The sequence below is a fragment of the Parasteatoda tepidariorum genome, chromosome 4, assembly GCF_982258835.1.
Source record: "Parasteatoda tepidariorum strain Cologne lab strain chromosome 4, Ptep-v5.0, whole genome shotgun sequence".
NCBI classification, from domain to species: Eukaryota; Metazoa; Arthropoda; class Arachnida; order Araneae; family Theridiidae; genus Parasteatoda; species Parasteatoda tepidariorum.
Genome location: NC_141758.1, coordinates 79,145,068 through 79,164,007, shown reverse-complemented (window position 1 = coordinate 79,164,007; position 18,940 = coordinate 79,145,068). Strand labels below are relative to the sequence as shown.

The following is an 18,940-nucleotide window of genomic DNA, read 5'->3' as shown; positions in this document are numbered from 1 at the left end:
CCACTATACAATATCTATTGAAACAACAGTCGGCCATCGAAATATACATGTATGCATTTAGTTGTCTAATAAAGATAATTCTATTTTAATTTTGAAATACTTGTGAACAATCGATATTAATTATTTTTATGATATTTAATTTCTATACGCTTCTGTTTTGCTAAGCCTATTTCGTTTTCATATTAATACTCTCTCTGTGCTGTGAGTTTGATTAGAAAATTAATTTTATTTTAAGAAATTTTGCATATATGGGGGTATACACATACACTCACAACAGCAGCTCCACCACCTCAAACTTCAGAGCTGTTTTAGCACTCAGACAGAGCAGTCATCTTAGAACTCTTCTCAAATTTGTTAATTTTTAGTATTAAATGTATTGTTTTCCACAATGTGTGCTCTTAATTCTTGCTTAATATACCAAAGGCCAACCTCTGGATATATGCTTCAAAAATTTATGATTCTCACTTTATATAATATCGTTACAGTAAATTTACTGACTCTTATGTGTACTCTATCCCACTGTAATCATAAATTTTAATGACACTGAATAATAGACAAGGTGGCGAGTACATTGCAAGTACTGTAAAAAAATATTCCGGCTATTTCACCCCCTCAGGAACAACCTATCCTTGGTTCTTGGTGTAATGAAGCACATCGTGGAATACCGCTTTCAATTGAAGTAATTTGACACCAATTTTGTTGTTTAGATGGTCGAACGTTTTACACAGTGCAGTTGTCAGAACTATGAAAAATAAATTTGTTGTTTTCGTACACTGTGAGCAAAGCCATCTGAAAATGTATGATGAAAAAATAGCAACACTAAAGGCCTCAATTCATTTCATGTTAAAGAAAACGTTTTAAAATCAGATAAAATATGTTAAAGAACCAATCGTCACTGTAGGTGGGGGAAAAAGCTATCAAGGTCCTCTCGACTTTATTCTAGACTACTTTTCTTGTAGTGATACTTTTTATAGTAATATTTAATCCAAACTCTTCCTGAATTTTCTACACTATATTTTACATAGTCCAGCCACATTAATGTGACCACCACCTACTTTCGACGTCAACGTGAAATAACCAATCACAGAAGGCAGGAGGCAGCACATTACAGTGGAGTGTATATAAAGGATGTTCTAGGGCATCGGAAAGCATTTCAATCGTTGGCGTAATGCAGAAACGTAGAGATTTATCCGACGTCCTAAAGGGCATGATTATTGGCCTTCGGGCCAAGGGTGGAAGCATTTCGGAATCTGCTAATTTTGTGAACTATTCGCGTGCCGCTGTGGTAAAAGTATACCGTGTATGGCAAAATGGCACTATCCAAAATCAGCGGTGTGGCACAAAGAACACTGAATGATACACCACGCTATAGATGACAGAGCACCACGCACCACGGGCTATAGATGACAGAGGCGAACGAAGGCTACAGAGATGCTTTCGGGCGAATAGACGCGCAACTGTTGAGCAACTGACCTCCTTGATGTACCAAGGGGCTACCAAGAGTGTATCCTCAACAACGGTTCAGCGAACGCTGACTTCCACAGCAGACGCCTGGTTAATGCTTTTGACAAGTGGTCACATTAATGAGACTGGACTGCGCATTTTACAATCTAAGGCGATGTCCATCATACGTGAGTCGTTTGACAAGTCCATCATTTGACTAATATTCCAATACATCCAGTTATAGAGTAGATATTTATATATATTTGTCGACTTATAACATTTCTGAATAATATCATATTGTAAAATTGTAAATTTTGAATAATTTTTATAGGATTGCCGGTGATTGGTGAACTTGGAACTCTGGTAATTTCAACACCGTCTCCTTCCTTACCAACATACTTGTGGAAGGACACGGATCGCAGCGTTGTAAACTCCAACTATCTCTCTCGTTTTCCAGGTTCATACCAGCTCTTTTTTTTTTTACTTGATTTTTCACATATTTCAACAAAATATATACGGCTATACAGTTAGTGTCAATTACGGTTTGCGCAAGTTAAACTTCATTCAAAAATATAGTAAACTCTTTTTCTAGTCTGATTAGAATCGAAATAAAATTGAGAGCGAGATAATCCGGTTAAAGGAGGAAGCAATTAAAAATTGGTTTCCGTAAATGTTTGTGTAAGGGGCAGTCAAATGAAAACCCACCAGTCGGTATAAATTGGGATTTGTTGTTATTTAAAAGTAATTAACGGAAGTGTTAATAAGTAGATGGAATATGAATTCCAGTCTCATAAAAAGTGGTAGGTCGCTGACGGACTCACAGCCTGAACTATTCTTCCACTTTTTTGTCTGAACAAAAACGAAGTTTAAAAATGTCTTTGTACTGGTTATCAAAAATGCGGAAGTCATAGGGAGAAGTATAACTGCTGTACGGAAGGTGTTGAGGTGTCTCCCATCCGTCTGTGAAGCTATACCTCACCAGATTGGCAGAATGGAGATAGGCGTAATCGTGCAGAAGGATAATTCCCCCCAACATCATTCCAGAACGTTTTGAATTTTTGGAGAGTCACAGTCTCTTCTGCCACTCGCGCCCACTCTGCTTTTCAGAAACATGTCTGTCAGAAATTTCACAAGAAAAATTTTATTTTTCTCTGAAAAATTGTGTATTTATTATTTTGCCATGGTCAAACAAAACAGACGAATAAACATAAATAAGATGGTATTCAAACTGTTAACTGTACGAAAAACCGTTTATTAACTGCTTTCAACTAATTAAAACAATCAGAACAACCGACCAGATGAACAGAAACAACACCCCGAACCAGACAACCGGAACAAACAACAATCAGACCCACCAGAAACTACAATAATTTTAGCACCCCTACTAGACCCGGCTAAGGAATCCACTTATTTACTTTCAGATGGGTACACATTATAGCCTAGAATATCAATCTGTCAGTCTCATGTCCCACAGAACGGGGGTTCATGCCCCAGCTTTAACACTACAATATTTTCGCCATTCTCTTCAACATATTAGGAGTTTTCAATGTCCTGGGCACTCTGGGCATTCGCACTCTCCAATTTGTGACCCTGGGCTATTCGAATACAATACTCTCATTCACGCGTCGATGGCAGCCCCATAAAGCTTCTAAACTCTCTCCAATGTCCAGTTTAATTTCTCTTTTCAGGTTTTGGAACCATGATTGTTGTAAATGGTTAAAAAACCGCATAGTTTTGTATTCACGTTTTTTTTAACCATACAAGTTGTAAGCGGTTTCAAAACCGTAAAGGTAAAAAATGTTCTTTACTGTAAACTTTACGGTTAATTGGATGAACTGACTGCTGCTGGTTATTTTACCATAATTTTAAAATATAAATAGTAACAGCGCACCGGCAGCAAGCATGTGACAATGAATTCTACTTATTCCAGTACCCTCAACCGAAGAAACGACTCAACCTTTTGTGTTTCTTAGCTTTCCTTTATTTTCTATGCTAAATGAACACTTTTTTCACTACGCTTTTTTCATGACAATAAAAGAAATAACTTAATATATCTCTGCGTTTCCGCTATGAATTTCTCCTATTTTACAGTTGGGAATATTAATATGCCACAACCAGAATCACTAATTTTGGTGGGGGATATATTTTAATTTTGTTTCTGATTGCCCTTTATATTTACGAAGAACTTCTAATTTAGAGTTGAAATAGTGACAAAAATTTAATGAGTGTGGCACGTTAAAACTGATATCCGGTTTACACGTTAAAACTGTTATCTGATTAAATAAAGAATGGTTATAAGAGTGTGTTTCGTCAAAGGGACATTTTTTAAACAAGTCAGTAAATTTAGTTCATTATCTCACAAGATTTCATTATCTTTAATTGTTCAATTCGTGTCAATGACACGAAAGTTTCAAATGCTGTAATTAAGTAATCTTTGTGAATCTGAGGAAAAAAATTTATAAACGCAGATTGTGCTGGTATTGTAACTACCCGAACATCATTTATCTATTAATTTTGCTAAGTTATCAGGATGAGAATTTAGTGGAGTAATTATTTGTTTCTTTTCAGGTGTGTGGTGCCAAAATGACAATTGTTGGATTAATCCGGTTACAAATGGTATTTTGGTAAAAGGAAGAAGGTACATTGGACGAAAATTATCGTTTGTTTCTAAAAATACCAACATGTAGAATGTTCATAATAATTAAACTGAGCTTACTCAGAGGTATCTGAGCCTAATATAATAAGTACAAAGTTTCAGAGTTATCTCAGCCTCTGTAGTTTAATGTAACAGTCGAAGTGGCATTGAATTCGGTAAAGAAATCAGAAGCAGTTTGAGAAAGAATATCCCATAATTAAAAATAATAGCTCTAAAACTTACCAATAGAGGCAATATAGCGCTGATGGTAGAAAAATATTAAATTCCCGCAGTGGACTCATCGATAAGACACGGTTCTCAGCAGATCACCGAAGTTAAGCATCACTGGCTGCGGTCAGTGTGCGGGTGGGTGACCACTTGGATCAGTCTGCGTAGGGACCGAGGGTGTGTGGTATTGGTTCTCGTTAAACTGTGCTAACCGTAAAGTGCTCGACTCCGTGTGCAGGTCATCGGGCTACCGAAGCGGGGGTGCCATCAGAGCATCAAAATTCAGAGCACCTGCAGAGGATCAAAATTGTGATGGCATGTCTTCGGATCATCCTCAGGGATGTTTCCCAGTAAGTCGCCAATAGCCCATTGTGCAGCTCTAGTGCGACGTAAATTAACAACAACAACAACAACAACAGAAAAATATTGAAGTAAATTATGATTAACTAATAATTAAAATTGAAAAAGGAATACGAATGATAAAAAGACTTACGAATCAAATAAATACATGCAGGAAAGCTTATATAAGAGCCGACCGGCCTGTGTAGGGGTCTGGAAACTGGCCTTGCATTAGAAAGGTTCTGGGTTCGAATCCGGGTCAGGCATGGATGTTCTTTCATTCTCTCTACTATCTGTCCTTACTGTGGGAGCAACGTTGGCTCATCTAATATGGTGCCCCTGAAAGAGTGGCCGACAAATATGCCCTTCAGATGCTTGTATGACGAGAAAGGTCATTCTCCACGTGGGCATTGGAAACAAAAAGTTCATATAACATAGTTAAATAAACAAGGAAAACTTTAATTGGTCCTGGCACTGTGGTGAACACTGGTTCAATGATTTCCCACTATTTAATATTGGTATCAGATTTGCGACATAAATTCTGTAATTTTCCGGCCATTACATAGCATTCAATTTCATACTGTTGATTAATTCAGAAATAACTGGAGAAAGTAGGGAGAAATTTCGGCTGGAGTGTAATCCATCAAACTACGCAAATAAAAAATCTCTCAATAGTAAAAAAATAGTAAGAGTCTCCATTGTTTTGGGTGATCAATTTTCCGTTACATTTTGTTACGCTGCACAAAAACAGTAAAAGTTAGAAACTTGAAATTACGATGATGTGTAGTATATATATGATAGTGTAAATATGTTTAACACCTCATAATTAAACTAAAGCAAAAAAAGGCAACGTTAATAAAGCACAAATGGAAGTACATAAATGGACATACTATAGTTTCAGTTCTATAAACAAGAACCTTCTTAGGGTATAAACGTCAACTGAAGGTAGAGAAGTAAAGAGACAAACACTTTTGACAAACGCCTTTGTCGCATCTCTTAAATATATCGAGAACTGTTAGCTTATAAACATGTAGTAAAAAACACCCTGCAATCCGTTTTGCAGCTCAGAAGAATGCAACTAAAGAGTTAAAATGTGTTGATCTGAAAGGGCAGCGTTTATTTATGAACTTAACCTGAGTTTTTATTTTCGCAACTCCACTTTGTTCGAAAGTTATTTCAAATTTGAGGACTTTTGTGAGAACTTTTTCCTATTTTTTTGCTTTAAATATTAATTATTTTGGTATTAAAAAAACTGTCCACAAAAAGTAGGAACGATAGGCTAACATTTCGATATTGTAAACAAGAATCACAATCACAGTCACTGCTGATTTCATTTCATGTCTCAGCAATATGACTTTTAATTTATTTTTTAGTTTTGTTTTTGTTTCATGTGCCATTGTAATAACACCTTAAAAAAACTGAACAGTTATGAAAACTGAATATGCCCAAGACATGTTTAAATATTTTCTTTGAGAGCACATTTTTCTTTTTTATTCCATGAACTCAAATTCTAAGCAAAATCCCACTTTTTCCATTTATTTGTTTTTATTAAGCTTTTAAAAATGGTTATTAATTTCTTTATTAAATTTGCTATTTACAAAATATTTTCGTATGATATTTTTCAAGCTCAAATTTTTTATACTTTAACAAACTTTCAATTCCAGTGACGATACGTTCGTTCAAAATGGGGACCGTTTTGGACCTGGAGATATTTACTTTGCAAGTAAGAATTTAGATCTACTCTTAGACAATGTTTGTAAATTCCGTAGTTGACGATCTCAAGAGAAATATTTGTAAATTTCCACAAATTTAAGTAAGGGAACATAATTAGATATGTTCCCCTTTTCTTAACAGCAGAAACAAGCAATTTCTGTAAGGCTTAATAATTTAAATTTTTTAAAAGACCAATAGATATGAGAAATATTTCTAAATTTTTACTAAATGATAAAGTAGTAGAAAAATATTTATAAGACGCGAATTGAAAAACAAATCAAAAAAATTCATTTTGTAAAACGTTTTACCAGATAAAATATATTTAGATTCTTTAAATCTAAAATTTTTCATTTGAAAAATTTAATATCAGTTACTAATTTAATTCAAAAATAATTCAGTTAACTACCTTTTCAGTTCACAATATCGATGAAATAGTTGACTACATCTGTGTGGCACAAAATAGAGTAGATGGTGATGAAAGAGTTGTTCTGTTCGTAAAGATGAGAGAAGACTGCGAGTTTTCGCCTTCTTTGAGAACTAAAATCGAACAAAAAATTGAAACTGAATTGTTTGAAGATTGTGTACCAAAAGTTATCTTTCCAATAAAAGATATTCCAGTAAGTATTTCCATATTTAGTAAAGATACCATTTAGTACCATTTTAGTAAACTTTAGCATTTTAAAAGTAAAATAAATTAAAAATGTTTAATTAATTAATAAATTTTTTTTTTCTGTTTCGTTTCTAGTACAATATGAATAATAAAAGAATGGAAAGCATTGTACGAAAAATATTAGTGAACAATAAAGTACCTGATGTTGTTAATATTAAGAACCCTGAATGTCTGAAGTATTACTGCAATATTCCAGAAATTATGAGTTACTACAAGACAGAAGAAGATAAAAAAGGTAACTATCGAGTAGCTGTAAAGGTAGATCAAACGGTTCCGATTCAAGCCCTAGTTGATCCCTGAGCAGGAAAAAAAAACCTGCGTTAATACCGATGACTTCTTCTCTGTATATTAAAAAAATGTTAGAGCCGCTGCTGTTTTGGGTGTTCAACTTTATATTATATTTTGTTTTTTTTAGTAACTTGAAATTATGAAGGTGTGTGAGGGTGAAATTACGAAGGAAAGATTACGAAAGTTACGATCGCATGTGTACTGGAAGCACAATATAATTTTTTTTTATTCGATTATAAGTTTAAAAATGATTAAATGTTAAAATTGTAGGAAAAAAATCCATGCGGGCCCATGTGAAGGTCGCAGGACTGCAGCTACTGAGTAGGAATTTGACATGCTGAACGGGCTATATTTGTTTTTGAATTTGTTATTTTGTTCATTTACAAAATTTCATTTTGTTTAAAAGTTGTGCTTTTTTTCCTAATTTTTGGATAGGTAATATTTTTACCACAGTTTTTACAGAGTAGAAAAAATTATGAAGTTTTAAATGTTGAAAATATGTTTTCAAAATATCAAAATGCAAGCAAATTATCGGATAACTTCCCCACGGCTAAGCAATTCATAATTTATTTGCCTTTTGATATTTTGACAAACGTTTTCAGCATTTAAAACGTAATGACTTTCTCTAGATTTAAGCCAACTCGCTTTTTCTATACTAATTTTAGATTTCTTGTAAAGGGGAAATAGAATTTTCTCTGAAGAGTTATTTCCTCGATTACATACGTCCTCTTAAACATACAATGCTGTTCTACGCCACTATGAGTTTAAGGGTTGTGTATTCGAACTATATTTGTGTCATATGTAGTGTTCAAAATGAAAAAAAGTGGATGTCTTTAATGGTTTTTGGTCTAATGATTGGATTTTCACGTTTGAGGGACTTTTATCTTACACATGCACATTAATTTGTGGTAACGATACTCTAAGTTACGAAATAATGCACAAAAACGAACTTTCTCTGAGTAAACTCTTTTTTCAAACGATTTCTAACCGTCAAAATACGGTGGATAACCGCAATCTAGAAAATAATGTTCCAATAGTTAAAAGAGGAGAAAGGTCAAAAGTTTGGACCCCCATAACGTTAATTTAACTTTCTGCGTATTTAAAAATACTTTTTACTTGGATCTAAAATGTTTGACCACAATTATAAAATTCATTTAATCAGAGATAATTCTATATAAAGTTTTAGAATCATTTATTACTTTTTACTATGAACTGAAGGGAAAAAAATTGGCACCAAATTATTCTATGTAATATTAAATAACAAAATTCAAAATTTGAAAGGAATTGGTTGCATAGTTTTTGAGAAATAAGAATTTTGAAAATATGACTTCTTTAAGATGGCAAATACGCAAAAGTGAAATTAACATTACAGGAATCAAGCATCCGATCAATCTCCTGTCTAAATTATTGAACCATATTTTCTGGGTTAGGCTCCTTTCATAATTTGAGGACTAAGATTCCAAATCCGTCGAAAAAATTGTATGTTTACCCAGTAAAAGCACGTTTTTGATGGATTCGTAACTTAGAGTATCGTCTGCACAGATAAAGCTGCAAATTTAAAATTAGGCCTTCAAACCATTAAAATTGCGCAAAACTACGTACTGGTAGTTTCGCGCAAACGCATAACTAAGCTTATTTGATCAAAAGTTATTCAGGACGTTCACTTATTTTATTTTACGAAAAATCCTTTTTTCACGAACGAAATTAAGTTTAAATTGCTTTTATACATATGTTAATCGAAATTTTTCTTTTGCAGATTTGCTTGTTCCTACTAAAAATTAATATAAACTGGAGTCAAACATTTTTGTCATTTATATTATACCTTTTAATGCAAATTGTACAAGGTATTGAGAAGAGAAATTTATTTCAGATGTTGAAGAAATTGTGTAACATGATGTGTGACAATCTTTTATAACATGTAATGTTATAGTATAATGCTAGAAAAGTAATAAAATAATTAATTTCTGAAATATATAAAAAAGCAATGTTTTTTATTTTAATTATTGCTTTTATAAGTAGATATTGCAATGACTACTCCTTAAATTATTCTGAAATATTCCACATTTTCCACCACTGTTTTTTTTAAATTATTTTCCTATTTTTATTTTTTTTATTCATTTTTTTATATCCGTCGTTGAACAGCCGACCCAATTTTTGAGTTTACGACTACTAATGTTCAACTTCGTAGCCTTGTAATTTTTAACCAATCCAGAAGACAAGGAAACTCCAGGATCAGTATCCCTAGAGGTATTGATTTGCTATGGGAACACGGAGGACTTTGCGACTCGATAGATTTAACGTGCATCAGTCAACATTTAATTCACGGGAAGTCTTTATTTTAAATTAAAAATCTTGATTAAGTGCTATCGGCAACTTCATTGCCTAGAAAACGAAGAAGATAGTTCACCATTTAAAAGTGAGCCCTAGATGATTATGTACTTTCCATTCAATTAACCGTAAAGTTTAAGATTAGGAACACTTCTTTGCTTTTACGGATTTGAAACCATTTACAACTGGCATAGTTAAAAAACCATGAATACAAAACTATGCGGCTTTTCAATAATTTACAACTAGCATTTTCAAAACCGTAAAAATGAAGTTTAGCTGGATATTAGATGTAGATTATGAAAGGTTTATTGTTAGGTAAAGGACATTGGAGTTAAGATGTGGTTGAATTGTGTTTTGTCAAGTTAACTGTGGAATTTCTTAATTAGTTTATCTAGTGGTGCCATCTATCGTGACGTGAAGCATATAAAAAAATCTAAATAATTTTTATTAAATCTTATTAAAAATGTTCTTTCCGGCTATCATACCATAATTTAAACATTTTTAAATTAACACTTATGTAATTACTTTGGCATGACATATGCTAGAAGTTAATTTATTTGATAAATGAATGTCTAATGTAATACGTGTTAATTCATCGTATGCACAAAAATTGTGTAATTTTTTGTGCCGATAATTTTCGTTACAAAAAGAGATATTTTAGTTCTTTTGGCGTCAATATTAATTTATTCATTTAGTTATTTATTTTTATTATTATTATTACAAATTCTAGGTCATTCTTGTATTGTTTAAAATTTTGTGCTTACACGTTCTTCAAAATGAATTCATTAAAAAAAGATAATCACATTTATTTCATCGATATTGCTTTAAATGCGATAAAACAAACAACGAGATACTTATCAAGGTCAGGAGCAAGAGTTATTTGTTTTACATTTGTTTCTTTCAAAATTATCTTTCCAATAAAAGTCATCACCAAAATATTAAGAATCCTTTTGAGTGTTAGCTTTCACTGGAAAGTGCAATTCCGGGACAAGGTTAGTCTTTTTTTGGTTCCAACATCAAATCTTAGTTTTTATATGAATATTTGTTGCTTCAAATATTACTTAAAATATTATTACCTCATCTTATGGAATAAATCAATGAATCAATTTGATATTTAATTTATAAATATTAACTTTAGTTTAAGTAAGAGTTTAAATGTTTCCAGTTGATAATCCGAATTTTTCTGAAATGTTCTATTCTGATAACTAACTTTAACTCATATTAATGACAGAACATCCAAGTATTTTGAAAAGTTATTGGCATCAACCGCAGGCTAAAATCGCAAAACCTGAAATCATACTGAAGTAAAAAGAAAAGAAAAGAAATTCTAAAGAAAACCGCGCCTTTTATAAATTCTGTTTTATTTTTTTTCCCTACAGAAGGACCAAAATTAGAATATGAAGCAATCAAATAGTCGCCACTTCCTTTAACCCATTAACGGTCGGTTAATTTTCAAGAAAACGGTAAAAAAAGTGCCTATTTTTCGGCTTTTGTATTTGTATTACGTATTTGATTAGTGCTGAAATCTAGTTTAAAATAAACTATCTACAATTACCTTAAAAAATATCCGGGTACTGCCATCTGGTGTGCAAAATGAGAAATAAAATGTTTTCCGGGCAAAAGAAATGAATTAGTTTTATTCTTATTGGCGCGTTACTACTGAACACTCCAGCCTGGAAATATCACGGGAGTGAGAAATAAAGGGCGAAACCCAACCCAGTCATTTTCACGGGAGTGAGAAGGAAGGGATTAAATAAGTGGCAAATCAAACTGGGTATTGTGCTAAAAAAAAAAAGAGATAACCATAAGTAACTTTTGTTCTTATGACATGATTTTCACAAATTAAATGCGAATCTTATCACATTGAATATGTTATCAATTAGTGCTATTAATTGATTAAGTTCAAAAACAGTCACAAAAATTTTCTCTGAATAAACAGGCTTTTTTTCCGACTATTTGTTATTTCAACCATCACAATGAAAAATGGGAATAGTTGCAATTTGGTTAGGAGAATTTTCAAAAGTTTCAGTACTTAATTTTACTTTTCGAGCACTTTGCTATATCTCGGAAAATGTTTATGCGAATCCAAAAATTTTTCCACAAAATTATAAAATCCGTTTATTCAAAGATAGCTCCATGCAAAAAATAAACTTTAATAATTATTCATTGTTTCATATATTTTTTTTTAAGATAGGACGAAAATGTTTTAAATCAAAATGTTCGTACTCAAAATGTTTTAATCAAAATGCTTTGAGTAGAATTTAATTGATAAAATACAAAATTTGGGCAAAATCGGTTTGATAGTTTTTGAGTAATAAAATTTCAATAAAGACATAATTTTAAACCTTTATTTCTCAATAAATATGCGACAAATTTTGTCATTAAAAACTGCAGACAAGTTTAAAATGATATAAAAATTTTTCTGCCTTACAATTCAATATTTATTCCATCTTTATAAAAAAATAATAAAAAAAATAAATATTTGTTAAAATATATTTTTCACATCGTATTATCTTTGAATAAAGTGAGCGAAACATTTTTTATTTGCTAAAAAAAAAAACAAACATTGAGTTATGAAGAAATATGCAAAGAGAAATTATGCTTTTGTATTTTTTTCAAATTAAGTACGTTTTTGAGTTTAGTTCTGTAACTCAACTAATAGTAAGCTCTAATTTAATAGCATATTACGTTGAGCTTTTCAATGGTTGTGATCAGCACTTAGTAAAAACCTCATCATAAGAACAAAATTTATTCATGAGGATATCTTTTTTATTTTAGCACAACAGAGAAAAACAACTTTTGGTCCTTAAAACACTCCTTATCAATTTTGCGCAGAATTATTGTTAAACATATTTTTCATACCTTTTTCAGTATTTTGTATAAATGTAGATCAAAATAAGTGAAAAATATTTTAATCATTTATGGTTTTAAAGTAAAATAAGAAAAACACAGGTATCCTTTTTTGCGTTGAAGGTTCCAACACGGTTCAACAAAGTATTCTAAACACGGCTCACTTCCAAACAATAAATTTTCAAATTTGCTCTTATTAATAGTTATTGAGATCTAAGAGAAACAGTTATTCATCATTAAAATTTCTCTTATTTACAAAATCAGTTATTGACAAATTTTTTAAATATGCATGAAATTTCTTTTTCCAGCTACATTTTATATTTCAATACAAATATAAATCCGAAAATTTAACAAATTTTTTTATTAATTGTTAGACAGTTTTTTATAATTAAGGAATAAAAAAAATATTTTTACTTTTAATAAGGCTTTAGAAAAAAATAAATAAAAGAGACATTGGTGGCCAATCTGCTTCAAAAGGTTACAATTCAAAATTGAATTCCACCACAAGATGACAATTGATGCCAACGGAAATCTATCGATATTTCATCATTGTCAAGATGTCAAAAAATATGCTTAATTATAGCTTCTCAAATCGAAAAATGTTGTGGTGTTGTTAGTGTTTACACATTCTAGTTATAGCCACCATATTTTTTTCATCTATTTGAATTAAAAAAATGTGAACAATTAATGCATTTCGCCGGGAAAAATTTTTAACTTATTTCCCAGGTATATACCTCTGAATAATAAATTATGTTTATAACTGAAAATGAATAGTTATATTTTGGTGTGTATTGCATTTATCTATTTTTTTAAAGGCAACAATGCATCTAACGTGTTTATATAGGATTCAAATGTTTTTTTTTAACAATTTTACATTTACTTATTTTTAAAAGGCAGAGATACTTTTAACGTTTTTACTTAGGATTTGAGTCTTGCCGACTCAGAAATGTTCAAAATTTCATTGAATCTATAATAGATAAACATAGATTTTATGGGTGGACAAAATAATGGAAACAATTCTATACCGACACATTTTTTCGTATTTCTCCAGAAATACTTAACGAAATATTTTAAAACTCCAGAAAAGTTTAGATTATGCAATTTCTCAAACATATGAAGCATAAAGTTTTTAGAGGTTTGAGAGTTCGACAATAAATTGCAAATGGAAAATAATGTACTAGAACACCTTATACAAAAATATGTAGCAATAGTTCAGTAATTTATGACAATTGTTTTGGTTTTTATATTCAATAATTTCACAAAATTTAGTGAGCCTAGCTTAAATATTTAACGAGATATGGAAATTCTTATAGGAAACTAATTTTCTTGTCTTACATTTTTTTTGTTAAAACTTTGAAAATATTCAATAAAACTAGACAAAATTTTAGAACATTTTAAAATTAATTATAAAATTCTTTCTTTAAAATTTGAAAAAAAAGTTCGTTTGAAACTGCGCAAGATGTAAGTAATTAAAGTAGTTCTTCTTTACTGTGCATGAGCAGGAAAAATTAAAAACTTTTTTTTCTTAATTTTGTAGAGAATCGTACTTAACAACTCATGAAAAAAATCCGATTTGAATATCTTAAAAATTAAAAAAGCTTCTTCCAATTTTAAAAGTAGTTATCGTACTTTTTTAAAAGGCAGCTCAAAATGATAAGGGGTTTTCTACAAATATTATTTTATTTCACGAGACAGAATTTAATAACAGATGAAAATACCTTAAAAATTTTTCATGCACCAAAATGGAATTCAATAAGGAAAGAAAATAAGCGAAAAACAGGCACTTTTATGGGGGATGATCCTTAACAATGCTGAGGTCATTTTTAATAAATCCTGTTTAATAGTACAAAATGAAATATGTGGAAAACCCCTTATCATTTTGAGCATTCCTTTAAAAAGTACCAAAACTACTTAGCAAATTACTTGAAACTCTTAAAATTTTTAGGACATTCAAATCGGACTTTCTTATTAGTTGCCAAATACAATTCACTACAACATAAAGAGTTTTTTTTAAATTCTTCCCGTGCATGCGATTTCAAACGAACTACTTTAATTGTTCATATCTTGCGAAGTTTTACACGAATTTTTCTCTACATTTAAAGAAAAAAATATAATTACTTTAGAAATGTTCTAAAATTTTTGTTTAGTTTTATGGAATATTTTTAAAGTAATAGCAAAAAAATGTAAGACCAAAATATTAGTTTCTTATAAGAATGTCCATATCTCGATGAATATTTAAGCTAGACTTGCGAAAGTTTTGTGTAATTATTGCATATAAGAATCAAAATAACTGTCGCAAGTTACAAATCTATTGCTACATTTCCTGGCATAGGGTGTTCAAAAATATTATTTTCCGTTTGTAATTTATTGTTGGTAAAAAAGCCCTAAAAGCTTTATGCCTCTAAAGTTAAAAAAGTTAACCTCTCAAGTTTAAGTTTAGAGTCTCTGAAAGCTTTAAACTTCATTGATATATATAAGAAATCGTACGATCTAAATGCTTCTGAAGTTATAAAATATTTCGTTAGTATTTCTTGAGAAATAGGAAAAAATTTATTAGTATCGAAGTGTTTCCATTATTTTATATGGATATATGGAATATATATATGGAACATTAAATCAAGAAATTATATTCCATATATACAGGGGCGATTAAATCTCCCCTGTATATATGGAGCATTAAATCAAGAATCAAATATCAAGTCCTTATTTTTGCTACCACTTTGAAAAAGTCTTTCACCCATTAAGTCCTAAAATTGACAGCTTAGAAAAAATAGTATTATTGTGTAGCAGCTAGTTTACCTGAAATTAAATGCTAATATAATGACATAGTTTATAATTACCACTCTATAATCTTCAAAGATTAAAGGCTGTCTAAGCTCCCTGACTCAGCAATAAATTTCATTTTTAATCGTTTTTATTTTTAATTGTTATTCATCTCTTAAGTAGCATTAAAAGATGTATAGAATCGAAGTTTTAAGGAACATATAGTCATTAAATGACATGAGAGATTGTTTTTTTTCCCTGTCTATTCGGTACACTGTTCGAAATTTCTCCGACAAAATGTCTAAATAAAAATTTATTTAACTGTTATTTTACTACATTCAAACAAAACAGTCAAATAACCATAAATAAGATGGTATTCAAGCTGTTTAATTAAGTTGTGCATTAACTGCTTTCACCTAATACGGTTTAATAATCGGAATTTTATCGCACCAACTAGGCCCACGAAATGAAACCATTTGGTTCCCTGTCGCTAGATACATATTATAGCCGAGAGAGAAAAACTGTCAAACTCATGACCAACAGATCGGGTGTTCGTGTTCCTCCGTTGACAATGCATTATTTTTTCCTTTCCCTTTAACATATGAAGAGTTTTTCGAATACGATACTATCATTCACGCATAGATGGCAGCACCATAAAGTTAATTAACACTAAAAGTCTAGTATTTCTTACGATATGTGAAGTAACCAGATAAACTAATTAAACCTTATTCTATGATTCATTTGATAAACACAACTTTACTAAAACCCAACTCTAATACCTATAACCCAATACAGTTTCGATGTCAAGTGAATTTTTTTTTACCGTTTTGAAACTATGCCAGTTGTAAATGGTTAAAAAAATAGTATAGTTTTGAATTCATGGTGTCTTAACCCTACTTGTTATAAGCGGTTTTGAAACCATAAAGGTGAAAAATGTTCTTCACCGTAAACTTTATGGTCAATGTGATGGACAGACTGAACAAATGTAGAATGAAAATTCTTACTGTATAAGTTTTTAGCTCAATGAAATCTAAACACTTTTTTTTCACTCTAACTAGTTTTATTTATACATATATTTAATACCACAGTAATTTACCGTTTAAGTTTTGTCCTTGAAACTGAAAGTTGATATTGAAAGTTGATAACGATTACCATAATAATAAATTTTTTGAATCATTTCAATATCAAATAGAGAAAAATCTTTATTTTTACTTCCATGCTTCATTGCATTGCTTCGGTTGAATTATTATTAAAAATGCTACTATCTATTAACTTTTCTACATTAGGCTATATACAAATCTGAATTACGTTTATGAAATTTCTTTTTATCATTATCATAGCTCAAGTAATTTTTAGAATTTTATTTACGTTATTTCACGCTTAACCTTAAGAAATAATATTTTATTATTATTTTTTTTGTTTGTTTTTTGATTTTGAGAATCGTAACGGACCTTGGTTTTATCAGTGTTTCTTTGTTCATTGCGTTTGGCTAATCATTCTTTTATAGTTTTTGTTCCATACATATTCTTATCGTTCTTTTGACTCCTGACTTATCGAGCTGAGTGTTTGTCTTAAAGTAATTAAGCTGTTTTCTCAAAAATCCAGAACTTGTTGAGATAAATATTTCAGAAGGAAGTATTTCAGGTCTTCGGTAAGTTTGGGTATAAAATTTTTTATTAACAAATTATTGCCTTTCTGGGTGACGGTAAGCAATGAATCTTGACTTAAAAAAATTAATTTTCTTATCGTAATTTTCTTTTTAGCATAACTATTAAAGTGTTATCAGTAGTAATAATAATAAGAGCCATATAATTATATTAATAATACAAATTATAGTATACTAATTTTTACTTACTAATTTTAAAATGATTGCTATTATGGATTTTACTTTTCTTATTATTTTACTCTAATAATAATAATAAATATTACTATACATTAAAATATTGAAATAAACTACAATAAGAACTCTGCTTAGATCATATATAAGTAATTATTCTGTTAAATTTTTTTTTTAAGATACGCAATAAAATTATATTATGACTCATAAAAAATATGATTATTAGTATAGTATATGATATAGTATATAGTACAGTACAAATATGATTATTGGTACATAGTACAGTATAAAATATGATTATTAGTATATAGTATTATAAGGTAATTAAAACTGTCTTCCCAAACATTGAGAACTTGCTAAGATAAATATGTCAGATGTCAGAAGAAAGTATTTCAGGTCTGAGGTAAGTTCAAGTTTCAAAATTTCTATTAGCAAATTATTGCCTACCGTCCCTTTTTAGGGACACTAGGCAATGAATCTTGACTTTTTTTTGTCGTAATTTTCCTTTAGCATTCATTTAAGTGTTTGCAAAGGATCTAATAATAAGGGTAATATTATTGTATTATTTATACAAAACTATAATAGACTAATTTTACTTATTAATTTTTAAATGATTGTTATCATTGCATTTATTGTTATTATTACAATTGTTATTATTATTTTATACTACTAATAATAAATATTATTGAAATTAACTAGTATAAGAAATCTTAGATCATATAAATAATTATTCTGCTCGTAATTTTTTAGAATACACAACAAAATTATACTTTGGCAAATAAGCATTATTAAAATATGATAACAATATTAATAATAATATTGGGTATTATTAGAATTATTTTTGTAAATACTGGTGTTATATTTGCGAAATGCTAAAAAAAAATTGAATTAAAATTGGCATATGTTCCCTTACGCCACTATAAAACTATATACTTTTTTCAGAATTTATAATGTTATAATGTGAAAGAATAAAAGCAATCACAAACTAATTATGTTTAAAATACATTGCAAACTTTGTGAAAGAAAAGAAAATTATTCAATTCAAAAATTTAGTGTAAACACAGTTAATATCTTCTATGTTGTTTTTCAAAGCATAATTTTTAAATATTTATAGGTTATTTTTGAGAAGCATTTTCGTAGTCAAAACACGCTAAAAAAGGCATTGGGTGAGAAATTTCATGTGGCGGACAGTTTATGAATTTTTTAATAATTTTTTGAACAGTTATATTTTTTGGAAAACTGGCTTTAAATGAATAATTGGACGCCAAATTTTTTGAAAATACACTAATATGACTTTATTTATAAATTATTTTTGAAAACATTTTAGTTGTACAAACAAGGGTTAAGGCTACGTTACTGGAATTTTCTTGTGGCGGCTCATTTAATGAATATTTTATCATTTTTTAGACGCATATATTTTTTTAAAACTAGATTTAAATGAATAATTGGGCGCCAAATTTTCCGAAAATGCCCTAATAGGACTTTAAATGTTTAAAAATTATTTTTGAGAATAGTATATTTGTTTAAAACACGCTGTATAAGGTTTTGCGATTGAAAATTACTTAAGGCGGACATTTAGCGAATATTTTATAATTTTTTGGATGCAGTATTTTCTCAAACGTGACAATAATTAAGATCCGAAGTTTTCGGAAATATTTTAATATTTTTTTAAAAATATTTATAAATTATTTTTGTGAATAGTTTTCTTCGTCAAAAATGCGGTACATAGGGTACTAAGTGGAAAATAACTTGAGGCGGACATTTTATGGCTTTTGTTTTTATAATATTTTGGGCATTGATATTTTTTATAACTGACTTTAACTGGCTTTAAATGACTAATTTAATG

At 29.9% G+C, this 18,940-nt stretch overlaps 2 protein-coding genes across 5 annotated transcripts in view; both read left to right on the top strand.

Moving 5' to 3' along the window:
• The window catches only part of LOC107445580 (acetoacetyl-CoA synthetase), a 35,626-nt gene extending 26,329 nt beyond the window's left edge, over positions 1-9,297 (top strand). Inside the window, exons 15-20 of the mRNA XM_087161436.1 lie at positions 1,775-1,900; positions 4,012-4,081; positions 6,310-6,368; positions 6,773-6,975; positions 7,104-7,263; positions 9,073-9,297. Coding sequence (XP_087017562.1) covers positions 1,775-1,900; positions 4,012-4,081; positions 6,310-6,368; positions 6,773-6,975; positions 7,104-7,263; positions 9,073-9,098 — 644 coding nt within the window. The 3' untranslated portion in view covers positions 9,099-9,297. The remainder of the gene's footprint in view (positions 1-1,774; positions 1,901-4,011; positions 4,082-6,309; positions 6,369-6,772; positions 6,976-7,103; positions 7,264-9,072) is intronic.
• Positions 9,298-10,494: 1,197 nt separating this feature from the next.
• The window catches only part of LOC110282477 (acetoacetyl-CoA synthetase), a 36,968-nt gene continuing 28,522 nt past the window's right edge, over positions 10,495-18,940 (top strand). Inside the window, exon 1 of one of the 4 annotated variants that reach the window (XM_087161439.1) lies at positions 10,495-10,636. The gene's annotated coding sequence lies outside the window, so the exon portion shown is untranslated. Of the gene's footprint in view, positions 10,637-16,721; positions 16,909-18,940 lie in introns of those variants that run through there. The other 3 variants (XM_087161440.1, XM_087161438.1, XM_087161437.1) reach the window with 3 other exon arrangements.